The 20,641-nt window shown below is 36.4% G+C and overlaps 1 protein-coding gene across 1 annotated transcript in view; it reads left to right on the top strand.

Annotated features, from left to right (window-relative positions):
* Positions 1–11,945, top strand: part of LOC306814396 (putative COBW domain-containing protein 7) — a gene marked incomplete at its 5' end in the record, with an annotated part of 373,307 nt that extends 361,362 nt beyond the window's left edge. Inside the window, 9 exons of the mRNA XM_079330392.1 lie at positions 1,285–1,333; positions 2,075–2,161; positions 2,991–3,035; positions 5,385–5,441; positions 8,159–8,210; positions 10,080–10,148; positions 10,242–10,307; positions 10,640–10,769; positions 11,420–11,945. Of these exons, the coding sequence (XP_079186518.1) occupies positions 1,285–1,333; positions 2,075–2,161; positions 2,991–3,035; positions 5,385–5,441; positions 8,159–8,210; positions 10,080–10,148; positions 10,242–10,307; positions 10,640–10,769; positions 11,420–11,493 (629 nt within the window). The 3' untranslated portion in view covers positions 11,494–11,945. The remainder of the gene's footprint in view (positions 1–1,284; positions 1,334–2,074; positions 2,162–2,990; positions 3,036–5,384; positions 5,442–8,158; positions 8,211–10,079; positions 10,149–10,241; positions 10,308–10,639; positions 10,770–11,419) is intronic.
* Between the last annotated feature and the right edge of the window lie 8,696 nt (positions 11,946–20,641).

The raw sequence follows: 20,641 nt of genomic DNA on the forward strand, positions 1-20,641 counted from the left end.
CTGACATTTGTTCTTTCCAGGGCAACAAATTTAAACATTAATTGAATAGAACCAATACACAGAGGATTATAAAGAAAAGGTCAGAGGAGAGGTTCCTGAGAGTCATCTTGTTGTTATGCTCTGCTTAGGTTGTGCACATTCGGGAAATAGTTTTGTTTGATTTGACATGAGAGACTCACAGTATGCAATAAACTACTTTTGTTTTTCAAGTAAAATACTGTTACATGTCTGATAATTCCAATTAAAAAAAAAAAATCTCTGGATTATTAAAAATCTATGTATTTCCCATGACAATTGATTCCACTTTTTATTTGGTATAACTGTAATTTGAAACTGAGCTTTTAAAGTAGTGTTTCTGTTATATGTAGAGCTGATAAAGGAATGCATAGGACTCTAATCTTCCCAGAGATGTAAGCATAAGTGGCAAGTTCCTACTGATATTAAGCATCAGTTTGAAGATTTACTTCCTCCAAATGTCTGTGATATTTTTCTTCTAGAGATTGCTGCCTCCGTGGCAGAGTGGGCAGAAAATAACTTGTAGCTAGACCTTTTGTGCTTTAGTGTAGTCTACTGCTGTGTTTCAGTAAAGCTTTGTGTTGCTAAATGTTACGCTGCTGCTTGAGATGCAGGTATTTTTTTCCCTTTCACTAATTTTTCTGTGAAGACACTAGCTTGGCCAGACAAGTGGAGATGATAGTAAAACTCCCATTGCTTCTGATTTTGGACAGACTTGCCAAAGAGCAGTGGTTTATTCATACAAACCTAGAAAAAGTTACCAGTTTATACTATCAAAGTACAGTTTGTTTTGTATAGTCTTCCGGAGAAAGAGTGTGAAGTTACATAAACAAAATGCTATATTGCAAGCCTAGTCTGTGGTTTGTTAGTTAGTTGAGTTCACACTCATTTAAGTTCACACTCATAGTGAAATTACTGACCCCTTATTTTCTTTCAGATATACTTTTTCATTGTTACTGTACATCATGGTGACTTTTTACTTCATTGTAAAGATGAAAAGTAATTAAAATAAATATGAAGCTTTCCAACTCTTTTCTAATAATAAAACTAATTAGAAGAGTTTGCTTTAAGGTAATTACAAGTTTCTGTAATGGTGAATGTATAAATGTACTTTTTCACCATCATTTAACAGAAAGATTCTAGATGCCATCTTCCTCAACATCTTGTTGATAAACAGACCTCAATTGACATGGGTCTGGCTTTCTTTAATTGCTAATGAATTTCAATTTAATTTGAATATGATTAATCCAATTTTTAAAATTTTTCTTTAGCACTTGACAGAGGAGAAACCAGAAGGTCTTATCAATGAAGCATCTCGGTATGGATGTAGAAATTCATTTTATATATCGAGTTAGGAATTGCACTGTATAAAAGTTCATTGGAAATGGGTCCTTTTATTGGGCTTTTTTCTCCTGCTTTGCGTAAACTGAGGTAGATTGGTGTGATGAGGTAATAGCTGAAAAAGTAATTTTAAAAAATAACTGAAAAAGTGCTGAGTTTGATCTTTCTGCCAAGAATTGACTATTCTATTTTAATAGTGATAGGATTTTATTTAATTGAATGAGAAGCACCTGTGTTGGGGGAATTAGAAGTTTTGTGTTAGGACCTCTCATGTGTGAAGCAGAACTGGAGATATTTTTAATAAATGTGGGGCTGTAATAATGAAGAGTAATTGTTGAAGTCTTCCTAAAGCAAAGAGACTTCAAGTATCACAATATGAAGACCACATGCAAGGCAAATTGGGATTAGTAAAGTTGGTAAAAGACTAGGCACTTTGTATTAGATGACATAAAAACAGTTGATAAACAAACCAACCCTAAAATAAAGGACTCTAGCAAGCCTTGATTTGATCTGTTAGGGCACAGAAGAACATATTTGAGAAGTCAGTAGTATTTTAATCATTCTCCATGATGTTCTAGTTTGATTTATGCTTGCCCTTCTTTACTAACAGTGTTCATAGTATCTTTTGAGACCATGGTAGAGGTGATGTTCTGCCTCACAGATAAAGTATTTGTTTGTTAGTGATGTCTTTTTCTCTCTTTTTTTTCTTAATACATAGGCAGGTTGCATTAGCTGATCTTATAATCATCAATAAAACAGATTTGGTTTCAGAGGAAGAGTTGAATAAAGTCAGAACATCTGTGAGGTATGAAACTTTTGGCATAACTGTAACACTGTACTGCCTCAAAAATTAAACATAGTTACTTCTTTACTGCTGTTAGAATAGAAATTATGTCATTATTAGATTAGCACGAATTGATAAGCATATAAGGGAAAATAGACTTTCTCTTGCTAAAGGTAATCCAGTACTTCTGTGTGCTTACACAATCTTAGCATTTTGTCAATCTAGGTAAGATTTTATGTTATTTACTAAGGATAGGCCTTTCTATTAAGTGTTTATTTTGTTTTTACGTTTCTGAGCAGCTATTGCTGCTCAGCTACTGGTTTTGAGAATTAGCAGAATTGGAAAAAAAATCTGCTGGTAAATATGAGTTCACTAGCAAATGAAAAGATATAGGGAGGAAGCTCCAAACAGTTGTCATGGGAGCAGAAGAACTAGTGGTCTGAATCAAATTAGTAATCAAAGACATTACCCTTTTCTACCAATACCATGATAAGCCAAATTAAAAATTAAAAATTTTAAATAATTTACAATTGTATTCGTTTTTTGAAATGGGAAAATAAAAATTCTTAGACTGAACAGATTATATAATAAATAGCTTTGGATAGGAAAATGCTGTTTTCACTGGTGGTATCTTGTTGTCAGAACTTGTGAAATTCCCTGGCTGCTAGTGGAAACCAGATATCTCAACCCTTATCTGATAGTTATTTATCAAGCTGATAGCAGAGTTGGGGTGCTATTTCACATAATGCTCTCTCTAGTTAACACATTCAAACAGTGTATCATGGTTGTATTTTCATCTAACAATGATGAAAATGATTTTTGATCTAATGATTTTTCTGTTTTATTTTAGGTCAATAAATGGACTTGTTAAAATCCTAGAGACACAAAGATCAAGGTATTAAATGGCCACTATTACTAGGTACTAGATCCTGCTTCTTTTGTGACAGTTTAAAAGTATTACATTAAATCGGCTTTATTAAAGGAAAACTAAAGAATTGGAAATATTTAACTCAATATTTATATTATGAATATGCATCTAGAATGTTTTTTTTAGGAAATAAAAATGTATTTTTAATTTACGTTTTTCTTTGTTAGTGTTCATATCACAGAATACAAGACAGAATGAGTGAGGTTGGGAGAGAGCACAGTGGGTCATCTTGTCCAACCCTCTTGCCAAGCAGGGTCATCCCAGAGCAAATGGCACAGTATTGTGTCCAGATGGTTCTTGAATATCCCCCATGAGGGAGATTCCACAGCCTCTCTGGGCAATCTGTTCCTGTGCTTGGTCACACACACAGCAAAGTGGTTCTTGCTCATGTTCAGGTGAAACTTCCTGTGTGTTGGTTTCTGCCTGTTCCTTCTTGTTCTGTTTGCCTGGCAGCACTGAGAACGTGGTCCATCCTCTGACACCTCTGTTTCAGATATTTTATAAACTGAGGAGGTCCCATCTCAGACATCTTGTTGAATCTGAACAGGCCCAGCTCCCTCAGCCTTTCCTCATCAATGACCTCATAAAAGACAAGGTGCTCTGGTCCTTCAAACATCTTTGTTGCCCTCCCCTGGACTCTGTTAGGAGTCTGTGCTCCTCAGCACAGGCTCTGTGCTGAGGAGCCCAGAAGTGGGCGCAGCACTCCTGGCAGTCTCATTAGAGCTGACTGCAGCAGCAGTTATCACCTTTCAGTAACTGCTGGCAGTGCTCTTCCTGATGCACCTTAGGACACTCGTGGCCTTCTTGGCCACAAAGATACAGTGTTAACCAACCTTGCAGCTGAAGAGCAGCTTGTGAGGCCAGTTTGGATTTGAGCTAATAGTTGGACAGTGGTTTTCTTCTATTGTGTCACCTTAAATGCTATTCTCATTGCTGCTGCAAATAAATTGTTCCTATAAAATGACTTTGAAAGCAGTGGAAGGAAGTTACAAGAACAAAAAAAATCATTGCACTGTTTTTGCTATTTTAATTGAAATTCTGACTCAAATTTTTCCTTTAATAAGGACTTAAATGGATATTGTATTCTCAGAAGTATTAGGAGAGCAGTGTCTCTTCCAGACTGCTAGGAATGATTTGTGCATTTTTACATCAATTATTGGATTATTGTAGTCAGTGTTCATAAAATACAGGTTTTTGATTTAAGCACATGTAAAGAGAAGGTAATAGTAATAACCTTAATGAGGTATACTTGGCTTTTTAAAGTTATTGTCAAATGTAGTTGGAAATTGTAGAGAAAAATAGTTGCTGTTGTTAGGTGATCAGATAGTACCAATTTTGAAGAAGCTACTAAACTACATGAGTTGTGTTTTATTTAAATAGCCATTGGGGGAGATCCAACATATGATTGCTTTGCGTATTATATAGTGTCTGATGTCAGCTAACAGTGTGTTTTGGATATGAAATAAAGTGGGCCTCAGATTCTATCCTCAGTGACAACTTGTTACTTGTAAATAGTCTTCCATAAATGATTCATAGGCTCTCTTCCATTGTTCCAAATGTGAAGTAAGCACAAAATTAATTTATTGCCATGTTATTTGATGGCATACCCTCTTTAAGGGGGAGTTTATCCCTCAAAAGCCCATATCTAAAAGGCAGGGTTACTCTTTGATTTTTTGGAACACTGCTGAGAGCAACTGACACTGAGCTGGTCATTAATTTTGCACAGAAATTGTTCGTGTATTCACAGTGAAGTCTATAGTCTGTAATGCTTTGTGAAGAAAAGTTTCTCATGCAAGTTTATAGGTGGCCATTCTTATAAGCAGATATGATCAGTACTGCCAGTAATAATACAGTATTCCATATTACATTTTTCATTTGTCTGTTTCAAATTCCTGGTAGTAGTGCTTGCCTCATAAAGTTGTTTCAGTTTTGTTTGCTAATGGTGTGTCAGTATAAGCTAAATGTGTTTCAGGTATTTGTATCTGTCTTGAAAGGCTCAGGGTTTCTTTTCCCATTTAGGGAAAAAATAAATATTCAGGCATCCAGTATAAGGGATTTTTAAGTATATTTGGGTATACCTTGTATTTTACTGTATTTGGAAAAATTTTGTTTCTGTGCTTACATGTTATTGTATAAATTAGCACAGCATTTCCTTGTAGAAGACAGTACCAACCACTGATACCAAAAATAAGCCTAAGTATTAATGGCTTTAGTCTGATAGACAAAAAAAGAAATATAAACTTCAGTGAACACCTTTAAAACCTGACATTTAAATATATCAGAAATACAAAGTTTTCTTTTTTCCCCTCTCTTTAGAGTTGATCTCTCTAATGTCTTGGACCTACATGCTTTTGACAGTTTATCTGGAGCAAGGTATGATGATAATTTTGTTGTCTATTGGAAAAAAAATATCTGTGTATGAAACAGACACATTGAAATCCTGACTCAAATTTGCATCTGTTTCTGAAATTTTCTGTGTTCAGTTTCTGTTAGAAATTCCAGTTTAGCTTGTCCTGTCTAGACCAGGACAGTCACATTTCAAAAATTAATGCTTTGCAAGTGGTAATATCAGAACTTTGTAATAATGTAAGGTAATAAGTGAATTATTTTCTTCTTCAAATGCCTGCAAAAACCTTTTTGGCTTTAAAGTTAAATGAGCCAGAGAGGGTGTGGTTGGTTTTTTCCCTCAAAATGCAAGTTTTGGTTTAATATCAGGATAGATTTATATACTTGTCTGCTTCTTTCAAAGCATTTCAAAAATTTTCTCCTTTGTATCTTGATGAAATGTAGGGCTTCTTAGATTTCATAGAAAAGAATTACGGACTGAGGTTCCATAGCAAACAAAAGCTCTACAAATTTTGATCACTGTGTTTCTCATTCCTGGAGATTTTTAATGCCAAATGTGTGCTTTAGCATCCTGGATGGGTGCAGAAGTAAAATGGGGAGGGGAAAAGGTCTTTCTGTTCATTGTGTGCTGAAGCACAGCAAACGCAGTGAAGAGTGCTGGAGCAATCATGAAGGAAAGGAGGGAAAAGGAGGGCAATATCAGCTTCATTTTTCTTCCTGGATACACACTTTTCACTTCAGATAATGGAATGGAGCAAATTCCTCATTCACAGATGGGAGAAACTGCAGGACAAGCAAATTAGTAACCTCTATTAGATCACATGCTTGTGAGATTTCCCTCTGAACTGATATAGTACAATCAAAATTATAGGTTTGGTCTTTTTTTTTTTTCTTTCTGGCTTTTGTCTGATCAGTGAAATACTGGAGTGTTTGTTTCAAGATTTCTACCAATGTCAGCACCAAACTAGGCATCCAAAACAAAGTTAAGGGAGGAGGGAGGCTGATACATCCTTTAGAGGCAATAGATAACTATTAGAAAGCCAGATCATAAACCCATGTTCCAAGTTCTTATAATGAATCAGCTAATTGAATTAACTCATGCTGGAGCCACGCAACAGAGATAAAGCAGTAAAAATATGTGAAACAGAAAAGGATTAACAGCAGTTCACAGTTAGATCTGTTTACTTTTAATATTAGGTGGTGTTCTACTAAGTTTACTAGTTTGTGGCACTCCATAGATCTGTGAAAGGACTTAACGAACTTAGAAAAAAATTCTTTATTGCTTTCCTCAGTCTAGTCTTCTGTCTTATCTTACTCAGTTGCATTAGAGCTTCTCAATAATTGGTATTAAAACAAGGGAAACATTTTAAAATATCAGCATTTAAAGACAAATTTTAAAAGTACCAAGAAGATTGTAGACTACTTTTAAAAAGTTTGCTTATTTTGTATATGTTGGAACTTAGCAAAATTGCTTATCATATTTTTAGTTCCTAGATACAGAAATTCTTACATAAAGTACAAGTGACAGTTTTAGTGCCATCATCTGAGCAGAAAAACTCTTTGCATCCAGCATCACTTGAACACAGTACATTAATACATTTTTTCTTTTAATGGCATACTGCAGTAAGGATTTCTGTTAGCAGACAGACAGAACATCTGTTTGGTGTGACTGTGGTAGTAGTCTGTATGTACCCTGAAGTCACAGGAAACACATAATGAATTCTGCATTCGGTGAAAGGCAGTAAGAGACTAAAACAGCAAAGCAAAGGAAATAGGAGAAGTAGGAATGTGGAATGTTACTTCTGTAGCAAACTGTGCCTTTTCCCCCCACCAAAAATGCTTCTAAAAATTTTACAGTCATCAGATTCGGAAGAAGGATTTTTATAGTCAATGTTTTCTGAAATGACAGTGAACATCACAGTAACTTGTGCTACAGTATGTCTTCTCTGCGTGTTATTTACAAAATAGAGAAAAGCCAGAAACAGTACAGAAGATGGTATTTGAAGAAATTTTGTGCTATCTTGATTAATCAAGACAGATGTGGATGTGAAATCTAAGACTGAAGTACAATTTTGTGTTGTCACACAAAAAAGATGCAGTAAGACCCTTAATATTAGTTTACAAAAGAAGTCCCCAAGTTCCTTTATTGAGTAAAGAGTATTTGTTTTAAGTTTGCAGGCACATTGCATAGTAGAAGTGAGCTGAGAAGTGGAAGCTGGGTATATAGTATTTCAATTAATGTTACATATTTCATTCTCTCAAGCAACAGCTTTGTACATTCTTTTCTTCCTGATTTTCAAGTAATTGTAAAGTTTTTTTAAAAAAAGTCATCATTAACTAGATAAATTCTAGTGGTTTATTTTTTCTTGCTTGCTTTAATGATGTAGTTTGCCTTTTTTGCACAAAGGAGTATCAAGGGTGTTGTGTGCATTGAAGTATAAATGTTGTTAATGCTGAAGATGTTGTATATCGGGACTATAATTGTCTTTGTTTTAAAAACCCTAATTTCTAACTCAAACAAGTAACTATATCAAACAAATATAATTAAACATTTTATTTTGAGATTAAAATGAAATTAACTCTTGAAGTTTATTCCAAATATATAGTCTATCTTTGGTACTTCTTTTGCTCTAAAATACTGGAATTTTAAATATTTTGAAATAATGACATTTTGCCCATTTACTCAAATGTGACATTTACATGTGACTTACTTATTTTCAGTTTATTTACTTACTTATTTTCAGTTTGCAGAAAAAGCTTGAGCATGTAAAGACAACACATGCACATCTAGATAAGGTAATTACCAAATTGCCAAAAACACTGCTTTGATGATTTTGCAACAACAGGGCTGTTCAATATAGCATTATAATATTGTTACTGTTTCAGAAGGTTTCATTTCGGGAGTAATGTGTTCTAAGGTATTTGGAAGATTACCTAGATTACCGAAAAGGAATGTGTTTTATTGTAGATAGATTATAAATGGCTATATTAAGTCTCACTTTCAAAAATAGGTTATAAGCTTCCAGTGCTCCAGTCAGTCATGTCATTTGTTGATTCACGTGGGGAGTATTAGTGAACCAAATAGAACTGCTTTTTTTTTTTAGGTATTTGCAGAAACAAGTACTAAATTTGTAGCCAGCCTGTCCTGTAGGTTTTCTGTCCAAAACAGAATGTCTTTTGTTGACCTGTGGGTCACAGTCCTCCTTGAGGTGCTCCTAGGTGAGTGGGTTCACTTATAGACCGCAAGTTCTCTCAGTGGATGCAAAAAATTAAAAACTTCTATTTTTTTTATGGTGTCCTAGAAAACTGGGCTTTCTTCACAAAATTTCTATAATTAAATTTATTTTTCAGGTTAAAATATGATGCATAAAATGCCTGTGTTTTTCTTTTTGAATTGTGTATTTTAACTGTGAAGTTGCTAGTCTTGAGAACAGGAAAAGGCAATTATAATTTAATTTTGAAACTAAAGATTAAACATAAAATTGTAATTATAATTACAATGTTGATAGTTTTTGTTTAATCAAAATTCCTAAATATGCTCAGTTATAGAATGTTAGTAGATCCCTAAAGTAGATAGCAATTTAAGTAGAAGCCTTCCTGTATGTTATGAGTTATAGTATCCTTGTATCATTGAGATAATTGTTAGTTTGGTAGTGTGGAGTCATTCGACAAAATTTATTTATTATATCTCTGTTTACTTTAACACCCACATATTTAAGATAATTGTTGAGGCATTTGAGGCATAATTGAGGGCAGAACACTTCTCACAGTAGGCTGCAAGTCCTTGTTGTATGACAAAGTGTGCTTATTATTTTCGTGTTGAAGGTCAACAGAAACAAACTGCACCGTTCGTGGAGCACAGTGAACTTGGGTCAACTGTGTTTTGAGGCTGCTCAGAGTGTTACATCTTTGTTGTTTCAATAAGTTTACTTGGTCATTAGACAAACATTTGCTTCTTGTTGCTTTAATTTTTTTCTGTAAATTAGACTAGTCATCTGAAGATAATAATTTGAAGGTATCACAGGAAGTAATTCTCTCTCTGTTCTTCCATACCATTGAGCAGTTACAGTGACAAAAATAAGGCGTATTATTTCTTCTTTAAATAAATTGTTAATTTGAAACTACGTGTTCTATTTTCATATTTTCCTTTGATAATTGATCCTGAGCAGTTAGCTGGTGGTTGCTTTGGAACAAAAGTTAACTTCAGACATCTTTATTTTCTGAATCTTTTTCTACATAATCTGTTAATAAATAGCCTTTCTTACAAGGCAAGTACAGGTTGCCTTTTATAAAAACTATGTTGATTATTTTTCATCTGATAGAATTGTCATGAAGATCAGTATGCAAAAAAAGTAGCATTCTTACCCGTATTTGTAAGCTTGATCATAATAGTGTCTACAGCAAAGAATTGCATGGTAGCAGCTAATGGCATTAAGCTGTTCAAAGCATTTTATGTACCCTATAAGTGCACACCCAAACAGAAGCAAAAAGTAGAGCTTTAGCAAATTAGAGCAGAACAGAAATAGAGATTTTTTTTTTTTTAAAGAAAAAAGATGTCATATCCTTGCCTTTTTAGGAGGCCAACTTAAAAGAATACTTTTTGAAATTACTGTAAGGAGGTGATTATTCAGTGTGGTAATAATAAGTGTATCTTCTCATTTGTAGGCTATAATTACAGTAACATTTGAAGTTCCAGGAAATATAAAAGAAGAAAACTTAAATCTCTTTATTCAGGTAAGTAAGATATCACCATCAACTCAGAAAGTCATCGTGGCTTTTTATAGAGACTCATCCCATGCTTATGGAAACAACTTTTTCTTTTCATAGAATCTTCTATGGGAGAAGAATCTAAAAGATAAGACTGGGTGCACCATGGATGTAATAAGACTGAAGGTTAGTCAGAATCACCAGCTTCTTTGTTTTTTGCTTTTCATCTTTACACCTAAAAAAACGGCAGTGTGCTGTGAGTTATGGACCTCAAAGGTGCTGCTGGATCACTATATCAGAGCAGACGAAATGCAGAGTAGCAAGTTGTTGTTCCATGAAGGACTCAGAAAGACATAGTTGGCAGAGGATTACAAGTAGACATGTTGATTGTCTAACAAGTGCATAGTTGCCAGAAATACTATTCCCTCTTGAACTCATTTAAAAATTTTGTTTCCCTTCTTACATATCTTATTTTTAAAGTTTTGTTTATATACCCTAACAGTTATTTTTCTGATAAGGGACTGGTATCTATTCAAGGCAAATCTCATCAAGTGATAGTCCAAGGTGTCCATGAGCTCTATGACCTAGAAGAGACTCCAGTAGCCTGGAAAGAAGATGAAAAGAGAACCAACAGGCTGGTCCTAATTGGTAAGGGGAAATTTCACATCTCCTTTTTTGAGTTCAAGAACTGTTTTTTTCAGAGACAGTCCTCTGACTTGACCAGTGAAAAGCAGTCAGACTAAAAGGGGCAGAATAAGTGCAGTGGGTATATTCAGCATAACCCTTTCTCACAGGTTTATCCATCAAAACCTCCTGAGGTTCAAAATTGCAGCTGAGAGGAGTCTACACTATCCTCATTTGTGCTACCAAAATCAAATCAATAAAATACTAAGCTTTCATAAATTATGTTGGCATATTTAATGTTATTTTTAAAATCTGTAACTATAAATTGGCTGATGGGAATAGTTTGAATGTTTGATCAAATGTTTAGTAACTATAAGGAAGATTTTAAAATATTTTCATCAGTTTTGCTTTTGAAAAGCTTGAAGTGCTGAGGTTCTGTGTTTCTATTTTCTATTTATTTCTATTTACTGTGCAATGTTTTATTACCAAAGATAACCTACTTTTTCCCCTTTCCCTTATTTGTGCAGCTTGAAGTCTCTTGTTGCCCTAATTTTAATACTGCTATTCTCACTGACTGCTATAATAAACTTTTTCTTAGGTTAGAAGAAATTACTTGTATTGGTTTTTTGTAATGCACTGTAAAATACAGTTAGATATTTTATTTCTCTTTACAGGCAGGAACTTGGACAAAGAGATCATCAAAGAAGTATTCATAGCCACTGTGAGAGAAGAACAAGGAAACAGTTGACAGAAAAATATAAAAAATATTAAATGTCAGTTTTAATCCTGCAAGGATTTTGTAACAGAAAAGACTGAATGGCATAGACTGTAGTAGTTGCCCTATCCTCTTGCAGTTTATGCAACAGTTAAACCCTGAAGTCTTCCCAAGAATTCCAGCTGTCCTACTGTTTAAAGATTAGCTCTTATGGTCTAGAATCAAACACAATTATCCTATTTTGGATTTGGCTGAACCTGTGTCAGCGACATCATGTAACTGTGCCGAAATGCAGATGGGCAAAAGGCTGTTATATTCTACATGAAGCATTACTCTGGGGATATAGGAAACATGTTTGAAGCATAGTGCTTTCTCTTGATTACTTTCTTCCACTGGGAATGAAGCAATAGTGATTATTGCCAGTGATGTAATCACAGTACAGAATGTTTGGTGTTTACTATTAAACTGTCTTCCATCTCTTTCCACTTGCTTTGTGATTTTTGAATGTATGCAATCATCCCTGGTACTGCTAAAACTGTTGTGTAAGGAAACTAAAAATACCCAGGTAGCAGAGGTGCAAGATCACATGGAATAAATGCTGTCTACACAAAAGCTGTGAATGCAGTGGTTGGTCACATAGTCAGCATTTTGAAAGATGTAGTTGAACTCTTCGATCTTCTAGGCCATGACCTTGCCAGTTCAGGATTTGGGGAACTAGGAACTGCACATTTCCACTGTGTTCTGTAACACTACTGTGAAAATGTAGTCTGAAAGTTTTATCTCGCTACTCATTACAATTTGGAGTTGAACTGCCTGCCCTGTACATTCTCCAGTACTCTTTGTTCACCTCTTAGCTTTAGAAGGATGTTTTGACTACAGCTGTGTGAAAGCAAAATGAGTCAATACAAGAAGATAATATAGAATTAAAAATGTTTACAAATGTAATTCTTCTACATGCAGTTCTGAAGGATGGACTTTAGTACAGTGCTTGCTGTGGATGCTTGGTGATGCCTGAATAAGTAAATTTGGTTTTGGTACTAGGAGTGTGTTACTTGTCTCACAGCAACATCAAAAAGAAAAGAAAGAGGGCCATTCCTTCAATCTCTTCCTCAGCTAGTATCAGCCATCTTACATTTTTTCACTTTGCTTCTACTGAAATATATGAGTTTGGAATTCTTTTTCAAAAGAGCTGAGGATGGAGATATTTCTTAATCTTGCACTGCCTGGAGCTGGTGTCTCGATTAAAATATTTAAGTCTTGTATCTTAGCTAAGATAGAGCTCTTTAGTCTCCCACTAGATACATCAGCAGGCATTCATTCCTCACAGTAGAAGTAGTTTCAGATAGTTTGAAGTAGTTTTTAGGACTTAATTTTTCTCTACGGTGAGGTATAAAGAGAACAATCTGCTTATTCTGTGTTACTTTCTGTTTAGCACACCTTGGTGCCATTTGAGTGAACTGGTATTGGTGAGTGATACTGTGACTATCTCCCTTGGCAATTTGAACTCTTCATTTTTAAAACTAGTGTATGTTCTCACACTGTTTTGGACTGCTTAAATTACACACAGTCTTGCATGAAAATTTGTCAAATTATTATCATCGCTGTTACTCATTGAGTGATAAGATCACATAAATTTTAATTTGTGGATAATTACATTCGTATTTTTTGCTGCTCTTGCTTCCATTTGTCACAGGAAAACTGTTCCAAATACCTCTTATTTATAAATGTCTCAAGTAATGGAAGTACTCTATTCTCTTTAGAGTGATTAATCTCTGAAGTGTTATTATCTTTCAATTTGAAAAAAAAGTTCAAAGACCTAATAATAAGAGCTTCAACTGCAATTCATAAGGGAAAAAGCCATGGATGACTTACACAGAGTCATATTTTAGATGCTTATTTTTTAATATTTACTCACCCACCACACACTCCACCACACTGTAAAATTTCCGTGATGACTGTCAGTGTAGTGGAGGTTTTTTCTTGCTGTAGAGGGGCATCTCTGCAGCTGGAAGTGTATGATCTCCACTCTGTACAGCTCATGTTGATACTACTTACCCTTTCTTGCTAGTACTATACCTGTGCTGCTTGCAATTCTAATGTCAGAGAAGCTCTAGTCAGTATGCATATCTTTGTCTCTGCTTGTCTTGTGTGAACTGCCTGCATATTTCACGGCATCCCCTGGGATGGAGAGCAAGCAGCTGCTGAGCAGGGTGGGAGTCTGTACTCCTCTTGCTGGCTGTCAGGATGCCCCAGTGCTTTGTCCTCTATTCTGTTCAGACATAATGATGCTGGAAACATGCCAAGGACCTCGTCTTTATCCTTGTCTCCCAAGAAGACCACTGCTTACATTTCTTGGATATTTATTTAACCAACTTTTTTTTTTTTTGGTCTGTTCTTATATGCACAACCTGTGATGCTACGTCTTGTCCTTGCATCATGCCCGAACAAAAAGAAGAGGAAAGATAATGACAGCTCTGTAAAAGCTTGAAATTACTGTAATATGTGTGATATTGGGACCTTTGTCAAGGATGGCCTTTTCAAAGGAACTAGAATTGGGGTGAAGTAGAGGAGGGTGAAGGGGACAAGCAGACACCAATCAGCCCAGTCTTGGAGTTGTGGTGTGGATAGTGGGGCAGCTGGGGGATGCTCAGTTTGGGCTGAGGAGGGATCTGGTGAAGACAAGAATTGCCTGTTCTTCCTGTGCAGGTCCTAAGAGGGGCACACCTTCTCTGAAGAAATGATGGCCACCTGGACCTGGGCTTATTTCCCAGCCAGATAACTCCCACTGGTAGTACTTCAGTCTCTCCACCAAGAGACACAAAGCTTCTAGGTAGGAAGCGATCCTGTCAAAAAAACCCACACATTTTGTTCCCTAGCAGAGGCAGAGGAATTTCTGTCCTAGAGGCAAATTGCAATGATTTGTTTACTCCTGTGCCTTCATGAATATCAAACATCTGCAGAAATAGATTTTACAAAGCAGCATTTTTCCCCATTTCTACTTCCCATGTCTTTTCATGAGCTCCATTAAACTCAACAAAAACTATATCCTTGCACTCTTGTGCCATTTGTTTATACCACCAGTTGGGTTTAATCTTCAGGAATTACCCAGGAAGATGAATGGATGATCATGGTTTAATTTATTATGCCCTTTAAACTGTAGGCAGTTCTGAATTTGGTAGTATTCTACTAGATTTACTTATTTGTCCTTATGTATGACCTCCTGCCTGCTGGAGCAGGTGGTTGGTTGTTCATGTTCCATCCCAACTCCTGTAGGCAGGATGTGACCAGAAGGGACAGGATGCATAGGGGCGGGGTCCCAGCCACATGCTGTCCTCATGAGCCACCCTCTGTCTCTACTCCTGTCATCAGCCCAGCTGCTCTGCAGAGCTCACAGCAACAGCATTTGCCTCTCCCTGTGGGGCATTTCCTCTGCTACCAGGCACATTGGCCCAGTATCCATTGTTCCTTACTCCTCCCACCGTCCACATGAGCTTTTTTGTTTGCAACCATGCTTTGCTCATCCTGCACTGCTACACAGCTTCACATTGCATCCAAATTTGTTTTGAAAATTATATATGCAATATATTCACTACATACAGGTCCAGGTCTGCATGGTTTTAACTGATTGCAGGTGAATTGTTTCTGGCAGCGGGATTCCTGTGCTAGGCCTGTGGTGCATTTCTTATTACCCCTTATGCCTGTACTCCACAACAAATCAGTCTCCACTTCTCAAGCCCACTGATACTGTATCAGTCGTGTTTCCCTATGATGCATTATTACATTAAAGCAATGAATATCTCATCCTACACATAATGGCAGCTTGTTACTACTAACTTAAAAAATACGGTTGTAACATCCAAGGATAAAAAAGTAAAACAAATTAGCAATTTACATAGAAACTGCTGTCACAAATAAATTGAAGAAGTCAGAGTTTCAGGCAGGTCAGGAAAAGATTGGCCAGACCAGGTGTGGCAAACCTCAGCACTGAAGTGCTGTGCACTCAGTGCTAAGCTGGTGGCCTGTCACTGGCAGTGGCATCCTGCAGGATGGCAAGGCTGCATTACCATCCCAGTGCCTTACTTGTAGTCCTTTGCTCTTCCGGCCGTGTAGGTGCAGGCAAAGAGGACAAAGAGGAAATCTGGTTCTGGCTATGGCCTGCAGATTCACAGAGACACCTGCTCAGGCTGATTCAGTGCACTTGGCCTCAGTCCTGCACACATCAGCATCCACGGAACTTTTCAGGAAAGGATGCAGCTGTAACAGATCAAGCATCAAGCAGTCTAGGATGTGTATTGCCCATTAAGAAATGAATAAAACACTTGTAACTTGCACTTACTTTAAAATATTGGTCTAAAATGTGGTTTTACTTGTAGTGCTTCCAGTATTTGAGCATAACGGAGAGTCCTATTGATCTTACTGTCCTCACCCAGCTAGTCTGAAATACTTACTAATTTCACATTGCTCTAATAGGATTCAAATCTGTTGCACCTCTTTCAGTTTAATAATTTCAATCTACAAACACAGCTAATTTGTTATCTGGTTTTTTTATTGCTTTCTCTTTTCTGTACTGTTCTTGAAATGTTCAAGATTTTTAAAATCAGAATGAGCAGCTAATAATGATCTTAAACTGTTAAAATTGGTATTTTTATATTTTCACTTAAATGCAACAGACAAGGCTACATTTCTCTGTTTTGACCAGGGCAGAATTTTGTTTTAATTCACAGGAGGTTATTCAGAATCACAGCACTGAACCTCATCTATGGAAAAAGTTTATTAAAAATCACTATATATATGCTACAATTACCTGCTAACAATATATTATAATATAAAGCCATTCTAATCTTATAACAAGATGAAAGGGCCTGGTTGTTGTAAACTGATATGGCTGCTATCAGTGTACTGGGGGCTACCTGAGCAAAGGCTTGGCATTCCTGTGACATTTAAGATGTACTTTCCAGGAGGTTTCAATCATAACCATAGAATCACAGAATCATAAAATAGTTTGATTTGGATGGGGCCTTTAAAGGTCATCTAGTCCAACCCTTGCACTGAGCAGGGACATCTTCAGCTAGATCATATAGTTTGCATATTAATCACAGCCTCAATAAACCAAACTTCTTCAATCATGTTTTCATTTGTTATTTATTATTTGTTATTTAGTTATTTATGTGTTTATTTGCTTCTTTGTAAAAGTTCTGCTACTTTTTTTCTGAAAACATGCCTGTGGGATCAGCATCTGCCTTTCAGGACTGGAGGAAGGTGAGTAAATATGAAAGCCGACACAGTTGCTGGGGTTCTGGTTTGCAAACAGGCATAACAGAAAGTCCTATCTCAGACAACAACTTTAAGTTAAGACTGTAAAGCAGCACATGACTTGACCTGAAAGAATTTACTATCCAGTAAGGGAGCAGATTTTACTTGGTGAAGAACTCTGCCGTTATTTCCTAGGGAAACCGAATTTGTTCCAAAAGATTTATCCCAGCTGCTCCATTGTTTTTGCCGTCTGGTAGCCGATCTACTCACAGGTAGGAGAATGTCACATTAAACGAGTATTTGGTGTCATCTAGCGGTGACTTTTGTTTCAGCAGCTTTGTCAACTGTTCAATCAGCAGATGCAATCTTCTAGGAAACTAACTGATTTTGGTCTATTGCTTTTTTCTAGGTAACAAAAGAGAGAGTTTATGGAAAATAAAAATCTCTATCCCTTTAGACTGAACCACCCCTAGATGGTCCAGTCTAAAATCAGAGTGAGATTTTTTTTTCCCCTGCAAATTCTTTCCTCTTTCTTCTAAAAGTAATACTGACTGCATGGTTTTGATGGAGGACTTTGCTGACATAGCTGCAAGACTGAATTATGGTATCAAAAGTGTCTTAGAAGGTAAGCTTTAGCTTTCTGGCACCACCACCATAAGGAAGAGTGATAACTTCAATCATGTTATGCAAAAAAAGTGGTCAGAGTGCAAAGTACATATTTTTAGTTCAGTGACAATTTTTTTTTTTTAACCTTCCTCCACCCACCAGGTATTCCTGGATGCTACAGGATGAAGAGTGTTGCTCATTAATTAATTAGCCTTGAAAGTGACAGGATGGGAATTGGCATCATTGACATAATCTGATCCAAAGCAAAACCTGACAGGCAAGTGTCAAGAAGAGCAAGTCAAACCAGCACCTTCAGTTAAACAGGTAGGTAGAAACACCCTTCACTTCTGCACAAAAAGAGCATCCTGGGAAAAGGAACTGGTGATTCCAGAGTAAGTAAGTCAGCATGTTAGTTCTCTGAAAGATTGTGGTGTAAATAAGACAGACTTGGTCAAATGAGTTCAATGACATTTTTGCTGTGGTAGGCTACAGAACCAGATGAAAGGTCAGGCAAAACCAAGAATGGCAGACACACCAAAACAGAAAGGCTAGTTTGTCTGTCAACAATTTTCCAACGGTGTACATACTAATGGATAACCCTAACTAAGCACCCTTCCCAGCTTGCAGGTTGTGAGAAGTGAGAGCAAACTCTTCAGAGATGAGCCAGAAAGTTTTGTAGGTTACAAGAGAGAAAAATAAACCAGGCTTTGGCTGCTGACAGCTCCACAGAGGCCGGCAGAGCAGACATGCCCACAGAAGGAGGCGCTGCTCCACCACTTTCCACACTCATGGTGGCACCTGCAGTAACCCAGAGTCCCCAGCTGCTAGCCAGGACTAGGATCCAAATCTCTCCATGTATCCTGAAATTACACCTTTGACTCGTTTTCTATGATTTTTCCCTGGACCTCAGTCAAAGGTTTCTTCTGCACTATTTGCATAATTTTAAAGGCCTGTTCTAACGTCTGTCTAATCTTCCAGGAGAAACAATCAGAGTCACTTGAATGGAAGGGTTGTTTAACAGACATGGCATGCTGCTGTGAGCAATTTTATTCCTTTCATCAGCTATTGTCAGAAGACAAAACAAGCTCCCTGGCAAAATAGATTTTTCAGATAGAATTTAAACTATGTATGCTGAAAAATTATTTGACCTTTGACATGAGAAAAATTCTTAAAAAGAAAAAAAACTCAAGTGCTTTGTCTAATAGAATTCCCTTAAATGGCAGAGAAAGACACAGCGGACATGTTGAAGTTAACTGTTTCTCAGTGGGTGCAAAAAAACCCCAAAGCAAACCATTAAGCAACTATGCAAAGTGATCAATACCATGATGTTGACATTTTATTAAAGAATCACTGGAATTCTGTCTGGGACTCTTCCTTAAAAAGGGGGTTTTTAATCCTTAGGTCTCAAAGTGCTTTCTAAAAGGCCAGTGAATTTTTTTGTTGAACTGACACTTAAACATATTGTGTCTTTCCCAAAAACTCAGAACTAAAGCTGCTATTAAAATCTTCCTCCGTTTTAAGGAGCTGTTTTTCTACCCTGCTTTATTCTTTTTTGTTTTTTCGTTTGTGTTTCTGTGTTTGTGTTCCTGGGTAGTTTAAGCTTTGAGTTCTTGTCAGAGATGCTACAACTCAGAGCAGTGATGTTATTTTGCTGTTATTACCTTGCTTTATTGTTGTAGAAGGCCAAGGAATCCTTGTACCAATCATTATGTTGACTATACATCTTCCTTCAGATATGTTGGTGAAGATATGTTGTGGGAACATTTCTTTCTCTTTGTTTTTGAACTTTTCATATGCTTTGACTTAATGTTAAAAATCATAGGTTTTAAAATGGATGAAAAATAGATCTCTATGATAAATTCAGTCTCTCTTTCATGTATAATCTGCTAGTACAGCAAGAAAGACAGCGGTGTTTCTACAACCTTTAATACTTAGCATCCCTGGGCTAGGAGAGAGATAGGCAGGATAAATTTGAGAATGCATTCTGTGTTATCACTGCCCAGGTCCCAGCATCAAACCATTGTGTCTCTGTTGAGGTTTTCATTTTACTCAGTAGTTCCACCACTGAGAAGGATGGAGATACAGAGAGAACATGCTTGCTTGGAAGGAGGGGACCTCAGACCCTGAAGTAATTTGTTTACCAGGAACCCACAGTGCACAAGTGGGTGATGATGCGAAAGAGGTCGTTCAGTTGGCAGTATCTGTAAGATGTGGAACATTGTAGAACATGATGTCATCTGAGCATTACAGCCTGGAGGGTCGTCTTGTACGTCACTCTCATTGGATGCAGTGGCAGCAGATATTTCTTGCACCTCTGAAAATCAGACTGGGAATCTGCAGGTCTGCAGCAGTAGGAATGGTTTGGAAGCTGCATTTTATTCTTTGTATATCATGTGCTGGAATGACAATCATACAGACAAATTTTCCACTCTTAACTGGTGACATAATTGGTAAATAACCATAAATGGAAGCGTAAGGCTTCCACAGTGTATCTGAAATAAGTTCCTGCTAAATCAGGCCTTGACAACACAGTGCTTACTTGGCAGTACAAACAGCTTGTTAAACAGAACATATCTATCTTCGTCACGCAGTCTAGCAAGATTGTGGTGACTGCACACTTAATTTTACATAAAGTAAGATTAACTAACTTATTTTCAGTTAGAAAGAGAGTATGACTCACTTGATTATCTGAATAAACTTAATGCATCCTTTGGACATTTTGGAGGATGCTCCTTTTATAAGAGCTGCTTTCTCTGTTAGGTTAATGATTTGATGATTGTCCTGGTTCCTTTTCCCAATCCTTTTCTTCCTTCCTGTTTCTCCTGATTAGACGGATAGTAACAGTAATTTTATAACTGAGACCTGGCTTACACAACATCGTAAGTTGCTGACATAGCAGTAAATCAGTTATCAATTATGAGAAATATGTTTTCAGGAATTTTTCCTGTTTGGGCTTTGTAAATCAATTTGCATGTAAGTTTGTGTGAAAATGTTCCTTAAAACAATCAGCCTGTTTCACAGTAATTACAGACTTGCAGCTGTAGTGAAATGTAGCCTTTCTGGGGATTAAGTAAAATTTTCAGGAAAGAACTTGATGGGTATCCATGAAATCATAAATACTACTTTCAATAAAACTCTGCAACAAGGGAACTAAATTTCCTGTAAGAATATAAAATACACTTTCCCTGACTTTTCTAATAGAAATGCTTGCATAGAAAAACTTTAATTTGTGAACTGAAAGACAAGACAGATATAGTCAGTCAAAATATCCACCAATTTTTCAATTTTCTCTTTTAATTTCTTTTAACTCCTAAGTAATTTA

Source organism: Erithacus rubecula (genome assembly GCF_903797595.1).
Source record: "Erithacus rubecula genome assembly, chromosome: Z".
In the NCBI taxonomy this organism is placed as follows: Eukaryota; Metazoa; Chordata; class Aves; order Passeriformes; family Muscicapidae; genus Erithacus; species Erithacus rubecula.